Source organism: Ammospiza caudacuta, chromosome 1 (assembly GCF_027887145.1).
Source record: "Ammospiza caudacuta isolate bAmmCau1 chromosome 1, bAmmCau1.pri, whole genome shotgun sequence".
NCBI lineage: Eukaryota > Metazoa > Chordata > Aves > Passeriformes > Passerellidae > Ammospiza > Ammospiza caudacuta.
In genome coordinates this window covers 84,243,497-84,265,552 of record NC_080593.1, presented here as the reverse complement: position 1 = coordinate 84,265,552, position 22,056 = coordinate 84,243,497, and the positions used below count along the sequence as shown (strand labels likewise).

Sequence of the window (22,056 nt, the reverse complement as noted above, 5' to 3'; positions counted from 1 at the left end):
GCCTCATTGACTTTTGATAGGATTCAGACCTTTAAGGAAGAAGAATAAATCGCCTCAGTGGCACTAGGCCTTGGTATATTCATTTTTTGGCAAACTAAAATGAGAAAATTCTAAAAAAATGTCCAAAAGTAACAAATTACTAACATCAGGTAAATGTTGAAGAAAGCATCCCATATGGTGAGTTCCCTTTGTTCTCTCCTTATCTTTCTAGGCTTTTCAGTCAGCAGATTTTCTTAAGGATCCAGCAGTTATTACTGAGGACTTCTCTGAGCAGCACATCATCAGACTATTCATTTAGATGCATGAAATTTTTTCTGTTTTCCCCTCTATCACATATAAAACCCTCTGCCATCAGTGCAGCCATCTACAGTCCTGTGTTTCTAAAAACCAGCAATGCTAACTAGAGAAATCTCACAAAATTTTATAGGGACTACTTATGAGGACAGACTTCATAATTTGTGTTCAAGCTTAATGTGCTCAAGCTCAATGTGATTGCTTATCACTTTTCTTTTGTCTTCCTTTCAAATTACTTACAGCAACAGAACACACCCATTTCATAGGGCTCCCAGCCTGGGAAACTGGGACAGTGTTTTCAGCCACTACCTACACAAATTTGTGCATCTTCCTTTCTGGCTATCGAGGCAAGATCAACTGGGACAGAGCAACTGGTGTAAGGACAATCACAGTATTAAAAAAAAATACATTAAATCTGCAATCTCTGGATTTGCTTGGAGATACAGAAACTGCTAAACAGCACAAGTAAGACTCCTAGCTTCTTTTTCTCCCACTTGCACTTGACAGCAAAAAAATACACCTCCAAAAAACCAAGGGCAAAGCAAAAAAAAAAAAAAAAAAATTCACAGATAACACAGGAAAATTGGACTACTGAGACCATTTAAAATTACATGCTCTTATTCTATTACAAGCCTAAGTTATACCAAATTTCAGTCAGTTTATGATACAAGAACTACTTTTCTTTAGCTCCCAGATAAAAGCTTCTTACTCTCATTTTGGTCTGCCAGTCATAAGCTCAGCCAAAAAAACCTAACCAGGACAGTTTCATTTTCTATAGTTTGCTTTCTGCTGGATTGCCTATATCAACAAGTATTCTTCTCAGCTTAACCTGTCAAACTTGTATGCTTAGCAGAGCCACTGACTGAAAAGAGGCTGAAGCTGCTGCTCAGGAACATCAGTAGATCCAGTAACAGCAGGCGTAACTCAAATAAAATTTTCATTTCTTCACATAGGTTTTAACACTTGACCTTTTTATAACTTATGGAGATCATCAGAACATAAAGATTAGATGGATTCAAATCATCCTCAGGGTGAGAACTGCAGACTACAATGATGAATTGTCAGTGACACTGCCCTTTCCACCCTTCTTCCATTTCAAATGCCCAATATGCCAGAATAAATGCAAAGATATGAAAATATGCTTGAAGTTTCAAGTTGCAAAATCTTTTTCCTCATATACTTTAAGGATTAAAAATATACTTTGCACACATCTCTGCTCATAAGAAAAGTCTGCTATGCTGCTCATCAGCCTAAGGAGCTGCCAGAACAGAAGCTGTCCCATCACAGCTCTCTACTCAAAGAACAAACTCAAACCTTAGCAAAATACAAGGGCAAGAACTGATTTTTTATTAACCTATTTTATGGACTCTCAAGAGGAAAATGAGTCCTGTCAATGGTTACTCACTGCATGAGACTAATATCTCATCAGAGGACATGGCATTATTTCACTTTTATGTCTGTCCCTCAAGAATTCTCCCTTTGATGAAATAGTTCAAGGGCAGACATCAAAAAGTCTGTTGTAGCAAGGTACAGCAAATGATCCAAGCCATATAAGACTTCATCAATAAAAACAGACATGGTAAAATTCTGCTTGACAAGCGTAACAAGTATCTGCATCACTATGGTCCTAGAGGACAATACCTCGTACTGCTAGTCATTTTCCTTTCAGACAACTTGACAGAAGTACAGGGAGAGCACTGCTGCAACTAAGCCACAAAGGACAGAATTTATATTCCAAGTCTCTGAGGTAGCCAACTTTTTTTCAAGTCAGATTAAATAAATTACCCTTCTAGACCTAAATTACCTTTTAAACATCTACTATAGAAAAACATATGTACCACTATGCTTTTTCTTTTAAACTATTATTTCAGCTATAAACAAGTTATCTTACAAAAATTAGAGATGACTCTCACTAGAACTGACAGAGGAACAGATGACCACAGCAGATTTCAGTGATGGTCACAGATTCTTTCCAGGCACATTTCAAGACAGGAGTCTGAGGCACACTCAGCACACCTGAAGGTCTAGCTAACAGGAATTACTAGCTCAGTCTGTCAAGCAATTAATCACTCTAAAGAAGAACCTCAGACATCAGTTTCTGATAAAGTGCATTCTTTTTTTTTCCCAGGATGCTGGACATGGTTTTCTTCTGAATAACCATGCACCAGGTTGTCAGTCACATATCCTGCATGTGCCCTTGTATGGATACACTGATTCTCTTACCCTTTAAAGAACCTGCAGTTATCAACAGTAACCAGATTGGGTGGTAGGTGGGGTAAGCAATCATGGGAGAAAAAATGTTTTTGGAATCTATGTGCTTTGAATGGAACCCTAGGTTTTTCTTCTGAAGGAATTTTTGACCAGTGACACACGTGCAGTGCATTTGTGCATACCACTCTTGCATTAAAAATAAAGACTTGAGATTTTACTGCTGCCTGGTCTGTTGCCAGCAACAGACACACAAACCCACCAATAAAAAGGAATTTAAAATGGTGAAAAGAAGACACACCTGAAGAGAAATCTCTTTATAGCTTTCATTTAAAATATAAAATAGGTGAAACTTTAAAAGAAGAACATCCCATTCTGACCAAATTTTAAAATACAGTTTCATGCTAAAAGCAAAAGTCTGGATGTGAGCCTCATGGAAGCTGCCAAGTAATACAGAAAGAAACCTAATCTTTCACATTACTTGCATCCGTGTCTTTGCCTTCCTGGCTTACATGACTGTTGGCATTTTTACTAGATTGATCTAAATCCTCAATTTTATTTTCTATTTCCATAGCACTGCTTTTGACAGGACTCTGGGAAGACTCTTCACCTATTTCTGCTTCCATTTTTGGGACTAAATCATGTTCTTTATCTTCCACATCCATTTTTTCCTCTGCTTGCACCAGTCTGTGTTGAACTTCTTCCTCAGTTTTGTCTTCCAGGTTCTCCTCTTTCCTCTTTGCTTTAAACACTTCAACCCCCATCATCCTCAGGTAATGAAGTCTCTCATTCTTGGGCACAAAGGCACGCAGTGATGTCTTCCCTTGCCAACCACACAGCACTATTGGACACTGAAGATCATGAGGTTTTCTACAAACAAGCAGTTAAGTTCAGTCAATTATGAGAAAGTTCACCTTCAGAACTTCATTTTATAACCATACACCAATTCTGTGCTAACACTGAATGCATTTTGTAACTATTCACAGAAGATGAAAGTACATTGTTCTTAACTTCAACACCTACACAGACACCTGCTTGTCTACAAGCAAGCATGCAAGCCAAAAACTCAGAAACTCGATGCTGTTCAGTTTTTGCAACAAGCAAAATAATTTCCTGGCTCTGGGTTGAAAACTAATGCAAGGAACAGCAAAATAAAAGGTTACATTTAGAAAATTCTCAAGAGTTTTGTCCACAAAAGTTACTTTGTCCACAAAAAGGAACAATAAAAAGTAACTTTTTCCATTCCAAATGCTGGACTTTACTGGGAAACAAAGAAAGAAATCACATGCAGATTCTGCAGATCTGTTGATCTCTGGCACAACTACCAGCTCTTCTTTATGAAGCCAAATTCTATGCTTGCTCTAAGAATTCACAGACAAGACAGCTTCTTTTCCTGTCTTATTCTCTGTATCCTATATGGCTTTACTGTTTTCCTCACTGCATCTCTATGCCTCTACTTTTGTTTTTGCTGAGTGAAAATAAATTCTTGTCCAGGTCTTAGAGGAGTGCATAAATGGAAAGCAACACATCTACTTACTCAGGGTCTGGGTCGTACTTCAGAACTATACTTCCCATTGCTACAGGGAACAAAACAAAACAGATGTGTTACTGGCTACAATGATACAATGACTGTAATCTGGAAATGTTCAAGAAAACAAGTTTTTAGACAAACACAGAGCATGACATGGTTAACAGTTATCCACATCAATACACTGAACAATACCAGATTTTATTCCCTTTTTTTTTCAAACCAAAGTATTTACATAGTCACAGATGCGATTGGCTCCTCCAAAATCTCAAACAAACAAATTAAAATACAAAATCCACACAGTGGATTAAGTCACTCAGTGAATCTAGCAGAAAACTTTTAATTAATTAAAATGAACATAAGAGTATGCCAGACCAAACTTCAGAACATTTTTTCTTCCCATTTTGTAACATCAAACATGGAAGTACAAGGATCAGCAATGAATTGTAAATAAAACAATAGCAAAAGGCTGAAAACCAATTTTCATATCTTTAAGCATCTAGTGTAGAGGAAATTAAAAGTTTAATACGAGTAGACATTGCTTCCCATATAAAAGAAAATCAAATCTGAGGAACTATATGTGATACATAAGGTCACGACAAGCAATTGCAGATGACAAACAGTTTCAACTGGAGCATTAACAAGTAGAAAAAACAGAAGCACAAATAAAATCTTTGTTCATCAGATATTTTAAATGCTGCCTCACAGCACTACTTTGCAGAAGTCAAAGGTTTGGCAATTCTTCTGTTCTCTAAAGCTCAAAAACCTTAGAGACTGCAATCAGAAAGGACTACAATTTCTAGCAGCACACTGGCTTTCAGTAATGATTACTTACCTAACAAGTATATTTAAGATAAATTTAGTCCAAATTTTTAGGAAACACAATTTATGCTACAGGATTTTATAGCCTTCTGTGCAAAGAAGAAAAATAATTTTGTGACAGCAAAATTAGTAGGCTTACCCATATCTTTGACTTTCTTCTGTGTTTCACTGCTAAATTTACTTAAGAATGGATTTTCCTGGGTTAGTAGAATTTTGACATCTTCTATGCAGACATTTATAATCCTTGCATGAATGAATGGGTACAGAGTATAAATGCCCTGTTTAATAAATAAAGACAATTGTTTCAAAATTTAACCACTGATTTCTGAAGTAAAAATGTTAAAACAGTACGCACTTTACCTAATACCAGAAACAAAATTCTAAACCATACTGAAAATGTCAATTACCATTAATCTGACAAAGTTAATGCCAGCTGTCTCATGAGGCTCTCGAGGAAACCAAAGTATCTCCTTTGAGAGCACAGTGCTATGCAATTACCTCTTGTGCTAATCTGAATGCACATCCAAACTGTTCACCATCACTGTTGCGAGACCAGACTTTTATCCCTGTGTTGATAACCTGCAAACAGCAAACCAATAAACATCAGTAGGGAGCATAAATTCTAAATTACCATTCTGAACTTGTTTGTTCCTCTTCAACTAAAAGTTTATTTCCACTGAATACTGAATTAATATGAAAACTTATTCAAGGGAAAAAGAAACTCCTGCTACAAAAATGCGGTGCTCCCTCAATATAAAGCGCCTCTTATTCCTTTTCATATTAAAAACTGAACAGTGTAAGGAAGGGCAGTTTTAAAGAGGGCAACAAACTAATAATATCAAATTTTAATTTTAGTTTGAGTAAGAATTTTCTGTGTGATTCTGGGAAAGTCAGTCAAGGACAGGATTTCAAAAATGTTCAAGTGATTACTATTTGGACACTATCTATTCCTTGTGGTACTCAAAGCCTCACTACCTAACATAATGCACAGTTTCTTAAAATTTTGTCAGTTATGTAGCCATTTCCTGCATAGGGGATAAAAGAATAATTGTTTACCCATCTCAAAGATTTGTTGCAAAGATGTACTGACTATCCTCAAAAATTTTCAAGACTTGACTGGATGAGGCCCCAGAATGTACCTGATCTAGCTTTGAAGTCAGCTCTGTTTGATGTAGGAAGGAAGCTGGACTACATAACCTCATTCCAACCTAAATTACACAATGACCTTTTTGAGACAAATCTTTAGCATTTGCAAGACATTTTCCACAGGGAATCATAAAAAAAATTTCCCTCTATTCTCAAAAAAAATACTTATTATCCCATTATCACTCAGCTTAATGAACTTTCAAAATATTTAATTGTTAAAATTACTTTAAAACAATATCCTTGTGTAACACAGCCAGTATATAACTCAGCTGAACTTATCTTTTTGCTTGGCTTTCAAAGCTCTTAATACTTTTATAATTAAGGGAGTGATAAATAGAACATTGTCAATGTAAACATGTAAAGTTACCTGAAGACTACATAAAAATGCTGGCACACACACAGCACATATATTTCCTCTCTCTACTTTTAAGTTCTCATTCATCCACCAAATATGTACTGATTTTCATCTCAGAGAATGTTATTTTCCTCTCAGAGTCAACTTTTCATCTCTAACACAGGAGGGACAGAGAGGAAACATTAATCTAGACTTTAAAAAAATACAGCCTGTCAGAGGGCTAATCCTCTATGTAAACAGTACACTTGGCAAGTTCAAGGAGATATACACTGATGCTTAGAACCATACCTTCATCTTCTCACTATTGTTCAGAAGCACATTCCTTAGCTCCTTAGAAACCATGTACAGCTGCCTCTTTTTTCCTTCTTGAGTTCGAGTCAGTAAATTCATCTTGGGAAATGATGGGTCCAATGCATAAAACTTCCTGTGACCATAATACTTGTTTTGATTAACTGAGCAATAAAATCACATACTCAAAATGCATGGTTTAGCCCATTTCCTCCAGCTATCTCTGCAAGCACTTAGCACTTTGGCTTCAGAACACAAAGATTAGACTTTCTAAGCTGCATGGCATCAGAAAAGACAAGCTGTTATAGACACTGAGACACACTGGAAAATTTCCAGTGCAAACTCTAGTTGGCTATTTTCATTTAAGTGTTGAGGAGGAGGGGGCCCTGGTGCAAAGTCAGACAAAAGCTGTTATGCAAGACCAACGAGACCCATCCTTTGTAATGAACCAAACTTGAACTATTAACATCCCTGAGCTAACAGGAATCTTACTGCCAAAACAGACACATCTTTTTTCTTACTGGATAGGAATGAACAATGGATCATCTTCAGGGAGAAACACAAAGGGGTCTTCTTTAAAACCAAACAACTTCATTTTTTTAGATGGTGGAGGTCTAAAATGGAAATAACATTGCATTGTAAATTACACTAAAATTTCACTTGCTTTAAAATCAGTATATTCAGTTCATTTAGTCAACACTTGGCTTATTGTAAAAACAGTATGCCAAAGAGAATACTGGCATTTTCTTGTGCTTCACTAACACTACACACAGTTTAACTTGTTAAAATAAGGAAGTCAAGCAGTGCTTGGAAACAGAGTGCACAAAAACAAGTAAACAGAGATTTCTGATGGAATGATTGTGAAGGCAATACAGATCTTCCAACTTCTGAAAGTATTTTTTCCCTTAACAGAGAAGAAAGTATTAACAGACTTAACAAATGCTAATAAGAAAACTGGTTATTTTCCAAACTTGCTGAGTGGAACACAGACAAGACAGAAAATGTGGAAATGCAAGACAACTGAATGAATTCATTAATTTTTTTTGATTGACTTCCAAATTACAAAAGAACTATAGAATACTCAGGAATTGCAGAGCTGTCACGGACAAATACTTAGACATGGTCCTTACCCGCATACTCCTTCCTTTTTACTCTGCTCAGTGTCCAAATTCTGCAATTCTTTGATTTTCTTAGACTCTTCATTTTCAGGAAGTGTTGGTTCTTCAATAATACAGTCAGAACCATTACCTGAATTAGCTGCTGTCACTTCAGTATCTCCTGTTCTTTGTGATAATTTCTGATGAACCTATTTCAAATTACAGTATTTTCAAAAAAGCGAAAGTAGTATCCAGCTTGTAACAGAAGGCACCTATGTTCTCTTTGTATGTGCTTAATTCCTGTCAATTTGTATGCAAGTGCTTAAACAGATCCATTCAGGGAGTTAATCTGATTACTAGATCAAGATACCACTATAAATTGCATTTACCTCCAGTACTGATCTGGACAGTTTCATACCAACTGTCCAAGAAAGCTATTTCTGTACCATCTACAAAATCACATTCAAGCCGTCAGATTTTTAAAACAGGATCTGCTGTTTTCCTCCTAACACTCAAAATGACACATGCATCCTGCTGCTGCACACAGTCTGTAAGAGTGCTACGATGTTTTAACTTAGAACATCATAAAACTATTTGGAGGGTGCTTACTTCTGAATAAATGCTGCTTCCCTATTGCCACATACATTTTACTCATAAGTTGTTCTAATGAAGCAAATCAAATAAACACCTAAGAGGGATTCACAACAGAAGTTCTCAAAGATATGACAATCTAAGAGATCAAATAAATCACATCAACTTAAAACCCTGTTGACAGGGTTTTAAAGACAATTGACAACAAATGGATTAAAGTCAGATGGCTGAAGCTGCTGCTCCAAACAGTTTTACATCCATTCCCTGTGCTGCTGATCTGCTAATCTGCTAGTGAATCACTCCTGAGCAACCAGCCACAGAGTGAGATAAACTGACATCAGAATTAGCTTACAACACAGCAGAAAAAAGCCTTTTAGCAGGGGACCACACACAGCTGAAGGAAGTGACAGCTTTAGCTATCCAACATAATCTTCTGTAATTCTTTCAAAGCCTTAATTTTAGGGTCAAGATTTAGCTTGTTATTTTACTACCATTTCAAAATCCCCTTTATTTCTTTTTTTTTTATTTTATTTTAAAAGTTTTCATGTTTTTTTCATAAGCACTTGTTCGGTACTTCATGGATTTAGGAATTTATTTTTAATTGACACACTGAACTATAACTAAAGGGCAGATACAGAACAGTTATAGTATGTCTTCTATTATGTGCAAACTCAAAATCAAAGCCTGAAACATTATCAGCAATTTACATTTTAGATAATTTAAAGGAAGTTACCTTAGGCTGACGTTTATTCCATGGCATTGGAGACTTTTTTATTAAGACAGCCACAAAGAAGCCACCTGTGTTCTGGTGATGTGGCAATATCCTAAGACTAGAGAGAAAATAAAAAAAATGTTGCAGCACATTCATTGATGCATTCATAATCACAAAACACTAGAAGGCTCACATTTATACTTACTTTCAGGATAAGTAGGATTGTGCCGATTTAATTTATCAAACTAGAAACAGAATCTAAATAGAGCATTGTGGCAAAATTACTTGCATCAACGCAACACATTCATTCACTGTTCAAACTTGAACTTTAATGACTCATTTCTAAACAATATTTTTAGAATAGCTGTGGAAAGCCTTTAAAAGCAAGTAAGTCACACTGTGAATATGTTACAGTTTTGCATACTTTTTCAGTAATTTTGACTGTTTATCTCTATTGGATGCGAAGAATTTGACCTTTTCACGTGAGCACTTATTCCTTTTACGCAACTTGCAGTAACTTCTCCCGATCCACTGGAGTTAAAATATTGTGTACTGCCATTACATATGAAGCAATCAAAATATACTCAAACCTACACATTCCTAATCTGACCTAATTATAATTTATCCACAACCATACATGTGACATCAAATCCTCCTAAGAGTTACTCTGGGGAAACTTACCAGCGCTCCAGATTCATTGCCTTTAGCTTCTCTTCATCTTTCACTGGAAACATAGTAGGACGTATTTGTGTTTGTCTATTTGAAGGCACATCTTTCCACTCCTCAAACCACTGCCCATCTTTCAGCATCACCTTCAAAGGGGTAAATATAAATACAGTGAAGAATATAGGTCACTATTTTATAAGTTTTAATTAAAATACTTGCAAACCAAGGTTCAGACACCAAATAAAGAAGTTATTCTCTGGTACAGAAAATTAAGTTCTTTAAAGTGTATTGTTTCTTTGTGCATTGTACGTGTGCGCTTCAGAGTAGGAGATTCTTGCCAGCTGCAGCTCTTTGCTCCACTTCACATGCTTCTAAAAAAAAGCATATAAAGTGCAGATTGATGCTGAATCAACTGCAAAGATTTCCGTTAACCTGCTAAAACATGTGAACCACCAAAATCCAGTGGAAGGACAGTGGTAGAACATGTAAGATCAGGAAGCCATCAGATTTAAGACACTGCTCCTTTTTTCCCATGAGATTGGCTGTGAAGCACTGTGTTATAGGCAGTTTCCAAGCAGTATAATACAAGGGAAAAAACCTACTGCAGTCTAGCAAAGATCAAAACTGAAGAATCCCAATTTCATTACATAAGAAATATGCAGGAGTGCAACACAACAGCTTGGTAGGCAGAAAGCTGCATGACACGGATATATAGAAGTCACTGACAGAGATGTGTTTGTGGAGAGCTGCTGAAGAAACATCTCCATGAATTTTCTAGTGCCTGTACATTTACTTAGAACTCAAAACTTATCTACAGATCCGCTCTAAGACACTGTGTAGACATAACATCACCTCAGTCTGGCTAAGGGTCAAAGCTTTTGATGAACTCTTAAGATACAAGCAGAAGGTTAGAGCCATAACTCTTACAGGAAGGCATTCTGAATGCTTTTCAAGCAAGGATACCAAAGTGAAAAAATAAGCCAGGGAAAATTTGACTTCAGAGCCCTAGATGCCTGGTTTTGTACTGGATGCTAAAGCTGTAAGAAGGGTCCCAAATGGGGATGCACAGGGCAAATGCATAAAATTAATCACTGAAATGAATTAACCACATTTTTGTTGTGAAGGCAACAAAGTAAAGCAGCTGCAGTGATGGCAACGTCAGGACTGGCAAATTTGGTGAAGCAGTTTCATGCATCTCACAGACTGTCTTGAAAGTTTAATCAAGTGCTCTAGTGGAAACTGAAATGAAACATTTATCTAGACTACAATTTCACTAAGAACTTTGGAATGCAGATTTCAGCATCATGAAGTCTGGCACTTCTCAGACACTGATCAGATCACACCTTGTGCCTTTCTACATTTCCTGAAATAGAAATTACTGTACTTTCAGAATTAGTATTTCAAGTCAAAATATGCTACATTTCATAGTGCTAGATGGAGACAAGACAGACTGTACTTCTGAACAGCTCTTCTTTGGAAGTCATGACTCAAGCTTGAGAAAAATCAACAACAGGACTGATAAATAACCAAAGTCTAAAAAAAATTATTTTCGTTTTACCAGAAAAACTGCATATCAGTCCTGTGCTGTTCAGTTTTGGTTTACCAGCCTAACTGGTAGGTTGGTGTGACTGGTAGAACGACAAAGCACCAAAGAACACTCTGAACTCTTCTCTATTGCACATTTTACTGACCACCTGCTAGAGCAGAAGGAAGAGTAAAAGCGTTGCAGGAACAGATGACCAAATCTGGAGTTAAAAAGGTGTCTTCCTTCAAGCCCAAAATAATTCACTGGAGTTCACTCATCATCTGGCTCAACGAAGGAGTACTGAATGCTATTTCCAAGCACCAAAGTGTCTTTTGAACAAAACCTTATTTTTGATTTTGCTGTTCCCAGAGATTTAGAGTCAACTGATGTTCAGGAATATTCAATGCAATCAATCAGAGCTCCTAGAAAACAAATTCTGCACCAGGGAACAAAAGACTACACCAAGTAAAAACAGCAGCAAAGTAAGCAAATACATCCATAGTGACATGCTAGCCAGTGAGGCATGAAAATATACAGTAGCAGCAAATCAGGTCTGAAAAAAGTCTGGCAAACTTTCAACACATTTTATCAGACTAGTTTTTAAAACCTATTAGGGAGATTTATATTTCAACTGCAAACAGAGAAATACATGCTACAGGGAATAGAATATACCTTAGTGATCATTATATAAATATATATATAGTGCCTTTATGGAGTAGCAAAAAAAGGTAAAATCAAAATCACAGAGCCACAGCTATGCATTACATTTATTCTTCAAGTACAAGTATACAGTGTAAACTTTAGGAACTGTAAGAAGAAATAAATCAACTAGTTTCTAAGCTGCATTTCCAGTGGCAGAACATATACAAATCTTTATTCCCAGCATCTTGTTCATTAGCCTGTACACAGGCATAAACCTACCTGGCATTGCAAGAGACTAGTGAGATGGTAAGACAGAAGACCCAATGGCATTGCAAAGGCACACACTTATAACTAAAATTTAATCAGTATCTTTCCCCACTACCACAATGGCCTTCTACTATTCTTGACTATACTCTTGAAAGCAAGCTGAAGCAGCTTTGGGTTTTTTGCCCCTTCCTATTAGTTTGTTTCCAAAACTGAAATAATTTAAGGCCTGGAACAAAATACAGGATGCTCTTACTATTCTAGGATTAGTCCCATCACTGCAGGCTTTACAGCTTATTTGCAGAAACAGTTTCACAACTTTTACTTCCAAATGAAATAAATGGATCAGCTGAAGCACTGCAGAATCTTACATTCATGGACCCTGAAGACAGAGATGGATGGCTAACATTAAAAGTGGCTGAAATTATGTTGCCATCTACAGGCCACATACACACAACACAATAGGGAATTGTAGCAAGAAAGTATAGGAGACAGAGGAAAGAAACCTAGAGATGAGGAGTAAAGAACCTACCCTTGCAAAGACTTTCAGCTTGGCTCTCTCCCCTAAACATCAAATCTCTGCCATTAATGCAGCTCAACCTAATTTTGTGACATGTTACACTTCAGAATTTCCCTAATTTAACACTCTACCATAGACCAAGAACTTTACAAAAATATCAGGTTAAGTACCTTCCATTTTGTAATTCCTGGCATCCTCTTCAAACCTGGTAACTCAGAAGAGACATCAGCAAGTTCTAAGGCACCTGAAATCCCAAGAACATAAATGTTTTGAAAACAGAAGAGTTATGTTGCCAATTGACTTTTATAAAAATAGTTTTCCTTAAAGTTTTAAGCCATTTTACGAACAGTACCATTTAAAACTTTCAAGAAATAAAATGCTATACAACTTCTACCACTTACATTAACAAAGAAGGTGAGAAGAACTGTTAATAACAACTACATAAGATGTAACCATAAATTACCCAAAATATAATGGTTAGATATTTTCGTAGCAGCTGCAGAGAAATAATCTACAGCCTGTATCATTAAACATCAGTGTTCTAAGCAATGGAATCATTGAAGTTCTTATTCTCATTTACTCATCAGCATTTGGATTTACTACACTGATTAAGTCTTTTTCAGGGAATAACTTTTAGTATAACTAAGCCTTCTGAAATGCCTACAATATTCTAATTTCAAGGACTTACAATCTCAATATATTCCAATGACAGAGGAAAGAGAATGTTAATTTTAAAACGGAATGGAAAATTCCTAACTGTTTAACACTAACATGACGAAAGACTATGTGCCTAAAGTATATCAAATGACTGCAAGAAACATCAACAGCTTAATTTACTGAATAAAATCTTCAAGCTGCCCAAAGTCTGGAAGGAATTATATAAAAATTTACTGCTTAAATCAGTGGTCTCCCTAGAAAATAATAACTTTTAACATTGCTTTTCTGTGACTCTAAATACATAAGATATTTAACAGTCAGGTATGTTTTTCCTCGTGTCGTACACAATTTATCAACCTGTCCTACATGACTATGACCATTTACTCTTACAGTGACAGCTTAAGTAAGTCTTTTAAATAAATGAAAAGGAGATTGATGAATTCATAGAAAAATTCAAAAATGATGTCTCAAATGTGATTACACTTGATGTTTTGTATCCATCCTTTGAATACTCCTGCCTCCCTACAGCATGACTTCAGTTGTTGTCCCAAGACTCCCTCAGACTTATCAGGCACTGAAGAGTCTGTCAGAAGTACTACAGTTTCCAATAGTTGCTACATGGTACAAAAATGCCTGCTCCCTCATGCCTAAGGGGAAAGCAATCTCTCATCTTCACACATCTGCTTCAGCAAGGTAACACTGCTACAACTACCAACAAACCTTCTGGACTGACCCGAACTAACTCTTGAGGTACAATGCCCCTTGCAGACCACTGCACTGCCTCTTTACTGCTGCCTTCCTAAGCTACACCTGGGTTCAAGCTCCAAGGATAACATTCACTTGCTGGGACACATCACAGCCTCCAAGTATGCTTCAAAATACCTCCATGGGCAGAGACTACATCTGAACATCATAGCCAGTCCTTCCTTCAAAGCACTCAATTTCCCCCAGGTGCTGCAATTGCTGGCCTCCACATCCTACTGCTTTTGAGCTCTTATCCCAACTAGATCTTAATGCTTTCCAATCCTGTCACTGTTAAAATTAATGCTTGCTTACTATGGCCTTCAATAAGCCAAGCACACTGTAATTTACTGGAAACGTGTCTATGATTACCAAACAAACTACTTCTAAATAAAAATGTCCTTTCACAGAATAAGCTGGGTTGGACCCACCAAGACCATCGGGTCCAACTCAGGCCCTCTGCAGGACACCCCAAGAGTCACACCATGTGCCTGAGAGCATTGTCCAAACACTTCTGGAACTCTGCTGAGCTGTGACAACTTCCCTGGGGAGCCTGTTCCAGTGCCCAACCACCCTCTGGGTGAAAAACCTTTCCTGATATCCAATGTAAACCTCCCCTGACACAACTTCAGGCCATTCCCATGGGTCTTGTCACTGGTCACCTGCCCTTCCTCTTCCCTTCATGAGGAAGTTTCAGACTGCAATGAGTCCCCTCAGTCTCCTCTAGGCTGAACAGAACAAGTTACCTCAGCCACTCATCATCAGGCTTTTCCTGTAAACCCTTTATCATCTTTGAAGCCCTCCTTTGCATGCTCTCTAATAGTTTAAGACTTCCTTATATTGAAGTGATCAAACTGCACACAGGACATAAGACAAAGCTGCCCCAGTGCACAGAAGAGTGGGAGTAGAAATTACATCGACAATTCCTAATTAATCTGCAAGCACTTTAGCTAAAGTGCTGTTTCTAAGACAATGAAATTTCATGCATAATTTGGGGCCAGAATAGCTATTGGCACAAAGCAAACATTACACAAAACAAGCTACCAACTTCCAAAGTGCAGCTCCAGGAGCAATAGAGCTGCTTCTGCTCTGTAAAAGACTCAACTTTTAAAAGTCTATGGAACTTTCCATGCCAAATCCAATTAGATGTTTCCAAATTTCAGGTTATGGATTCAGAAAAAACCAGTATACACCAGCTACTAAATGCGCTACTGAACCCTACTGTCACAAAGTGATGCAGTGCAGCTTCTCAGTTCATCTCAGTTCTTCTGCCCCTTGTAACCTCAGCCTTCACATTCAAGCCAAAAATGAAAAAAAATCCCATGAGTTTAAACACATTAAAAATCCAAGCCTGTCAAAATGTGGGGCAAAGGATGCTAAAGGTATCAGTGACTCCCACCTACTGGTGTACAATTACTTTGCTCTAACTGCTTAACTACACTCCAGGCTTTTTACTTCTGTAGTGCACAGCAGCAATGTTCTACACTGAGTTTTCCAAAGGAATTACAGATGTCAGACATGGATTCCAAACAGTGAAAGCAGTTGGTGGGAGCCAGATAACAGAGACTGAATGCCACTGATCTGCAGAAGTGCTTTCTGTATCATTTAGACAACTCTTCAGGTTTTGTATTTGCAGCTGATTCACTCACATTTAAGATGAGATGCTGCTCATTAATGAAATTCTATTGGTACAAAAAGATTTCCATAGTTGTGCAAAGTAGCAGCGTATTACCCACACTAAGATTATCACTAGTACCATCATACACATAGCCTTTTTTGGGTTGAGGGAAAGAAAAAAAAGTTTCCCACTCTGTTCAAGCTCACATTCTCACCTTGACTCTTTTCTAGCAGAGATGCGATCACAGCTTCATTTTCGATGGGATTCAAGGAACACGTGGAATACACCATTCTCCCGCCTTCTGCCAGCTGCTCAACACCACGGGTTGCAATTCTCAACTGCAAACTAACAGAACACCCTTGGTCTGGCCAGCTATCATTCAGGAACACACAAACAGCTTTACTGCAGACACACAACTGCCCATGGGCTAAGCCAGCACTTGGGGAGTTCTACAGCTGTACACAAATTATAGTCAGTGCTGATCTAAGTCAGCTTAGTGCACTCTATACTGCAGACACACTCACAATGACACCTATTACATTAAAGCAACAATTAGAAACATTAACACTAACACAGCATAACTTTGAACATATTTTTTTCTTTCTAGTGCCTAATCAGTTTTATTATGGAGTACTCTAGAAAAATAACACTGAAAATATGACTCTTCTCAGAAATGAGGAGTAATCTGACTATTACAAATATTATGGATACCATAGCAGTGGCCTTCTGAGAAAGGTATCACTGAGCTGGACCATGAGTTTAGACCCTACCTGCATACTTCCAACCAAAATGAGACCTGCAATAATGAATGAGTTGCCAAGAAGTCATAGGTCAGCTGAGTCACACTAACCAATGGTATCCTCAGCTTGTTAAAAATACACAGTAAAATGTTCTGATTTTTTTAATCTTTTCAATCAGTACATTTTACCATGTGCCTGCACTAGGCTAAGTACTCATTCACCATCACTTTACATAAATCCATCTCAGGTAACTGAACTGTGTATGATCTCTAAAATCCTAAAGACTTTAAAATATCACTAATAAATTTTACAACTTACTGTTATTTTCTAGCAGTATTTTACCTGCCTAAATGCCAAGAATACTAACCAAGTGATTTGTTGCATTTTATTAGCTATCCTGTCTAAATCAATTAAATGAGTATTTCCATGACAGTTAATCATAACAATACAAGCAATTTAGATTCACATGCTTCCCCTCCTCACATCTGAAACCCTACACTTCCTCTCAATAGGACTAAGCTCTTGATTTGAAAGAAAAATTACTCTTCCTAGTCTTCACAGTCATATATTAACATGTGAATATATGCAGATGTTAAAGATATAGAAAAAGGAGAGAAAAATGAAAGAAGTGCAGATGTGCAATAAGCATTTTTACCCATGGAGCTGCAAACTGTTTTGTGTTGTCCACTTCTTCCATACATCAATGTTTTTCCTCATGGTTCCATCTCCGCTGCAACAGAGGTCAAACAGATTTGTATTATTTGAGTGTAAGACTCTTTCCATACCAAAGTGATTTACAGCAGCACAATAATAGCAATCCCTCTCCCTTGTAACAAGTTCTCCTACACTGTTCTGTTTCCTCACTCCCTTTGTATTTCAGTGTCCTGAACATAAGGTCAAAATTTGAAGCCCTTCAACTGATCAAATTTAAGGACAACTTGGAATGAAAAAATTCACCTCAATTCTGTATCCCCACACTTAAAAAGCATTCCAAACTATACATCCTAACTCACTAATCTACTCAAAAGGCACAATTCAGCAACATAAAAAATTTATCACTACACTTAAAGCAGTAAAATCCATGTATTCAAGTTGACATGCAAGGTACCTGCAGGGGACATCACATAAAATCCTGTCATAGAAGAGGATCTCTTTTCTTCCATCAATGTCTATTTGAAGGTTAGGAATGCTGGAGGCATCATGATTTACCACCATGATGCATGGACTGTTTAATCTCTTAGCCTGATGAACCAGCAAATAGCAGCGCTTGTTGTCAACATCATTGGCAATTACAAAACCACCTGGGAACATAAAACAGTGGGAAAATGCTTTACTATTCAACAGATAAATATTTTACATAGTTTATTACCTTAGCTCTGAAAGTTCTGTAAACCTTTCACTAGAGATTTTTACTTAAAAGACTGCTCATGAACAGGGGAGCCCTTACTGAGCATAACCTAAAGCAAATTGAAGGTTAACTGATGTGTCAGTCTTAAGAGTTTCAGCTCCCACCCTGTGGCAGTAAGACACAGCCAAGGGTCCTTCAACTTTTCAAAGGAAAACCTCTAAAATAGAAAAAACCCCACTGCCACCAAAAACAATCTCTACATCAGCAAAGTTTCAGTACAATGCAGAAAGAATCCACACGTTCTCTACAGCTACAGTGTCAGGGGGCAGTATCTTCTGTGAGCATCTAAACAAAAATAAAGATTCTGAAGTTTACAAAAATGATAAATATCACGATTTCTTTAAGTCTAAAGCAGCTTAATCCAGTGTTTGCAGGATGCCACGAAAGCACAGAGGCTCATGGGCTGCCATCTACTAAGTAAACCTGATTTATGTACAGGAATTAAGCTCTAATCACATGTACTGTAATTTGAACTGAAAAGATACATATAATTCATGTCTGTTTTTCAAGCAAAGGAAGTCCATGAAGTTCCAAATGTGTACTTTTAATCTCATAACAATCCCTTGGGGAATTCAGTATGTAGTAAAATGCAGTTACTCATCTGTGACATTAAAAACAATCTACTACAAGAAAAAGCAGAAATTTCAAGTCACAAGTATTTAGTTTTCCAGACTTACTGGGAAAGGGAACATTCATGTCTGCATGCAACATTTCAATGAGCTGTGCAGTCTTAGATCCAGGAGCAGCACACATATCTAGAATCTACAAATATAAGAAAATTTTTAAAATTCCTGCCTTGTACTTTTTCAGTACTTGAGAAATTTACTATGTTCCTGTTTAAATTAAGTATTTTTGAATATGTAGAATTATGACTGTTCTGAACACCAATTTAAAAAAAAACAAAAACCAAAAAATGATGAAGAATATACAAGGCTAAATATACTCTAAAACTAAACATACTCTAAAACTGTCCAGTAAACTGATGGTGGGGGAAAATTAAATGGGAAAAATAGATTAAAAATGAGACGGAAATTAATTTTATCCTTGTGGAAGACTAAATCAGCATGTTAGACGTGACATACAGAACATGCTAGTTAAGCAAAAGTAACCTGAAATTCTGGTCCAAACAAGCAGCTCCAAAACTAAGGCACTAAGGACCATGAAAGGCCCTAAAAGACAAGTCACGGCATCATTATATCATTAAACATTTGCTGTTTTGGCATAAGAGAGACAAAAATCTATTCTTAGCCTGATTTATGAAATCTTACATGCATTTTTGCAAAACACTGCAACACTCACCCAAATTAACCATTCAACATAAAGCCTTTATACTGCTAGCTTATCATATACAATGTAAGGTGTGTGCAAAAATATCCCCACAATTTGTGTTTTACATTAAGATGAACGTGTTCACCACCTGTTCAATCCCAGACAGAAATAAAAATACACCTGGGACACATCAGGACCGAGACTTTCAATTTACTATTCACTTAAAAGAGATTAATAGATCTTGTCTCACATAAAACAGCCATAGCTGTCATATACTGGGTTGGGGTGAAAAGTAGGAGGAAAAAGGTGAAAAGTTACAGATGCTAAGTACAGCTGATATAAAAACAATTGTGTACAAACTAGTCTTTAAAACACATGTTAGAAGTTTGATAAACATAAAAATTCAAGGTACAGCATGAAAATTTAACAAAGAAGAACACAGCATGGCTGCTTGAGATAGCAAGGCAACTAGCTCATTAATTTAACAGATTAAGAGAGTGAGGCTGCCTGACAGATTCAGTCAGCAAACAAGAACAGAGTATGAAAACATCACAAAATTAGAGCAGAAAGTTTGCTACCAGATATCCTCATTCCTATGGCATGCCCTAAGAAAATACCATGGGCATTCCTTACACACTACAGTTAAAGTTAGCACCCTACGTTTAGCCACCACCAACAGCATGTTTCAGCTCACCCAAAATATTTCACCTAACAGATTATTTATAGAGCAGAATGTTTCAGCTCCTTCAAAAGGCATAGAGGAGTGAAATCTATGAGGTAGGGAATATTATCACTTGCATCTTGAAAACTACATCTGTTCACAGTGTGATGGAGGGAGGAAGTTAAAAACAGTTACCTTACTTTAAAAACAGGTTGCAACAAGAATACATAACTCAGATGCAGCCAAACACACACTCTGGAAATAAGACTATCCAATTGCCTAAAATCAAAGTGCTTTTTGCAGGGTGTTACACAGCTGAAAAAGGAGATGCTCCTCTGATAGTGTTTTTGTGATCTGAACATTAATTGAGTGTTGCTGTTGATGTGCAGAAAGCATGAAATGTAACAACACAAAACAGAACCGAGTATCAGCCCTGACACTGCTCTTGTGATTTGTAGCTCAGTTAAGCTAATTTCAGGGAACAAACTTCAGTACACGTTATATTCTAGACTTACCTTATGATGAGGGCTAACATTAAGCAGCAGAGGTGGGATCATACTAACAGCCTCCTGACGACTGATGTTTCCCTTGAAAGGAAAAAAGAAATTGAATTTGTTTTTATTCCAGAAATAAAAATAAAGAATACATTTCTTTTGCAATAAAACTTTTAAATTGTTATGTATTAAAATAAGAAAGCAGTCAGAAACACACTACTATAAACTTAGGACTAAATTCTGTTAGAATTTAACTAAAAAAAATCCCACTTTCTCACCCAATTAAAATTTCTAATAATTGCATATTTGCTCCAATTGTATTAATTGTGCAGTTTCTGCTCAAAAGAGAGGAGAAACTGGCTCGAAGCAAGTGACAAACATCCATCACTTAAGTGCTGTCATGCCCATGCATGCACTTTCTACCAGGTTTAAACATTTGGTTTCTCACAGCAACTGATCATTTTACAGGGACTCATTTTAACATCCCCAATAAGAGCAAAAAAATGCAATTAATTTAGGCAAATATTTGTAGCTGCAGTTATGCACCAGAATCATTGGATGCACCACTGCCAACTGCACCACAAAATTCAGATTCTTCTGAGCTATTCAAATTCTGAGAGAAAAAAGAGAGTCTCCATCTTTCATGATGTATTTCAATAAAACACTGCTCAGAATATGCCAGAAAAAAATCAAGATCTATCCAAAACTTACACATTCTGTCTCGCTAACCAGAAACTGATGAAACTTTTCCAGTTGAGGGGACTTGCGTAAGATTTTTCTACTCAAGTTAGTGTGCCAGGCTAACTCTTCAGGATACCTGGTGGAAAAGAGATGGGAAAAGAACAGAAGCAGAAAAAATAGACGGATGAGCCAGGCTGGCTGATGGGAACACGCAGAATGTCTGATCTCGCCTCCAGATCACTCACCAGCTCAGCGACTGCGGCATCTCGACCTTTTGGCCGTCCACCTCCAGGTCCTGCAGCTCTCGGAAGTACTTTTCCTTCAAGCAGTGGAGGATCTCTCTGGCGTGGCTGCATGGGGAGACACGGGAGGGACACCGGATGGAGAATCACAGAATCACAGCACGGTCCGGGCTGGAAGGAGCCCTAAGGCCGGCGCAGTTCCACCCCCTGCCGCGGCTGGGAACGTCCCCGTGTGCCGGCGGCTCCGGGAGCGCCAGCCGTACCTGCGGTAGCCGGTGATGCGCAGCGTGGCGGGCAGCGGCTCCCGCAGCGACGCCATGAACGCGTCCCACTCTCCGGCGGGCACGATGCCCAGCTCCCGGTAGTACCGCTCGAACAGCTCGTTCTCCTTCACGATCTCGGGGTAGCCGCCGGCCCAGCCCTGAAGAAAAACATCGCCGCCGTCAGCCCGGCGGCCCCGGCGCTCCCCGCCCCGCTTCACCTCCCCGGGCCCGGCTCTCACCGCCTGGTCCCCGCCGCCGCCGCCACCCCGCTCCTGCCGCTGCTGCTGCTGCTGCCGCCGGCGGTCCCGCGCCCTGCGGCCCATGGCAGCCAGGCGGCGGCCGAGCCGCGCCACCAGCCCCGCCGTCAGGAAGAGCGGCCGCTCCCGCCCCGCTCCCGCTCCCGGCCGGCCAGAGGGACCGCGCGGCGGCCGCGTGCTCCCGGCGCGCACGCGCGAGCCCGCCCGCCTTCTCCCGGCGCCGCTTCCCGGCGGAACTTCCCGAGCGCCGGGCCCAGCCCGGCGCGGCCCCACCCACAACGGGCGGGCGGGGGCGGGGCGGGGCGGCGCGGCGGGCACGCCCCCGGCGGCCACTGGCGGCGCCAGATGAACCGAGGCGGCGGAGCGC

General features: G+C 38.6%; 1 protein-coding gene across 1 annotated transcript; it reads right to left on the bottom strand.

Annotated features, from left to right (window-relative positions):
• Positions 1–2,804: 2,804 nt before the first annotated feature.
• Positions 2,805–21,804, bottom strand: NSUN2 (NOP2/Sun RNA methyltransferase 2). The gene is made up of 19 exons (XM_058808095.1): positions 21,672–21,804; positions 21,433–21,590; positions 21,173–21,277; positions 20,958–21,063; positions 20,268–20,339; positions 18,500–18,584; positions 17,523–17,715; positions 17,070–17,144; positions 15,889–16,019; positions 12,829–12,902; positions 9,723–9,853; positions 9,063–9,159; positions 7,772–7,947; positions 7,163–7,255; positions 6,642–6,777; positions 5,351–5,431; positions 4,992–5,130; positions 4,040–4,079; positions 2,805–3,372 (listed from the first exon to the last, which is right to left on the bottom strand). The coding sequence occupies exons 1-19, from the start codon at positions 21,753–21,755 to the stop codon at positions 2,967–2,969; spliced, it is 2,382 nt and encodes a 793-aa protein (XP_058664078.1). The 5' UTR covers positions 21,756–21,804; the 3' UTR covers positions 2,805–2,966.
• Between the last annotated feature and the right edge of the window lie 252 nt (positions 21,805–22,056).

Bases quoted from the DNA above. Each gene is read 5' to 3' on its own strand.
- NSUN2 (XM_058808095.1), bottom strand. From the start codon at position 21,755: ATGGGCCGCAGGGCGCGGGACCGCCGGCGGCAGCAGCAGCAGCAGCGG. The intron at 21,278-21,432 runs GTACGGCTGGCG...CTCCCCATGCAG, and splicing joins CGCATCACCGGCTACCGCAG to CCACGCCAGAGAGATCCTCC. The intron at 3,373-4,039 runs GTAAGTAGATGT...GCTTGTTTGTAG, and splicing joins AAGTACGACCCAGACCCTGA to AAAACCTCATGATCTTCAGT.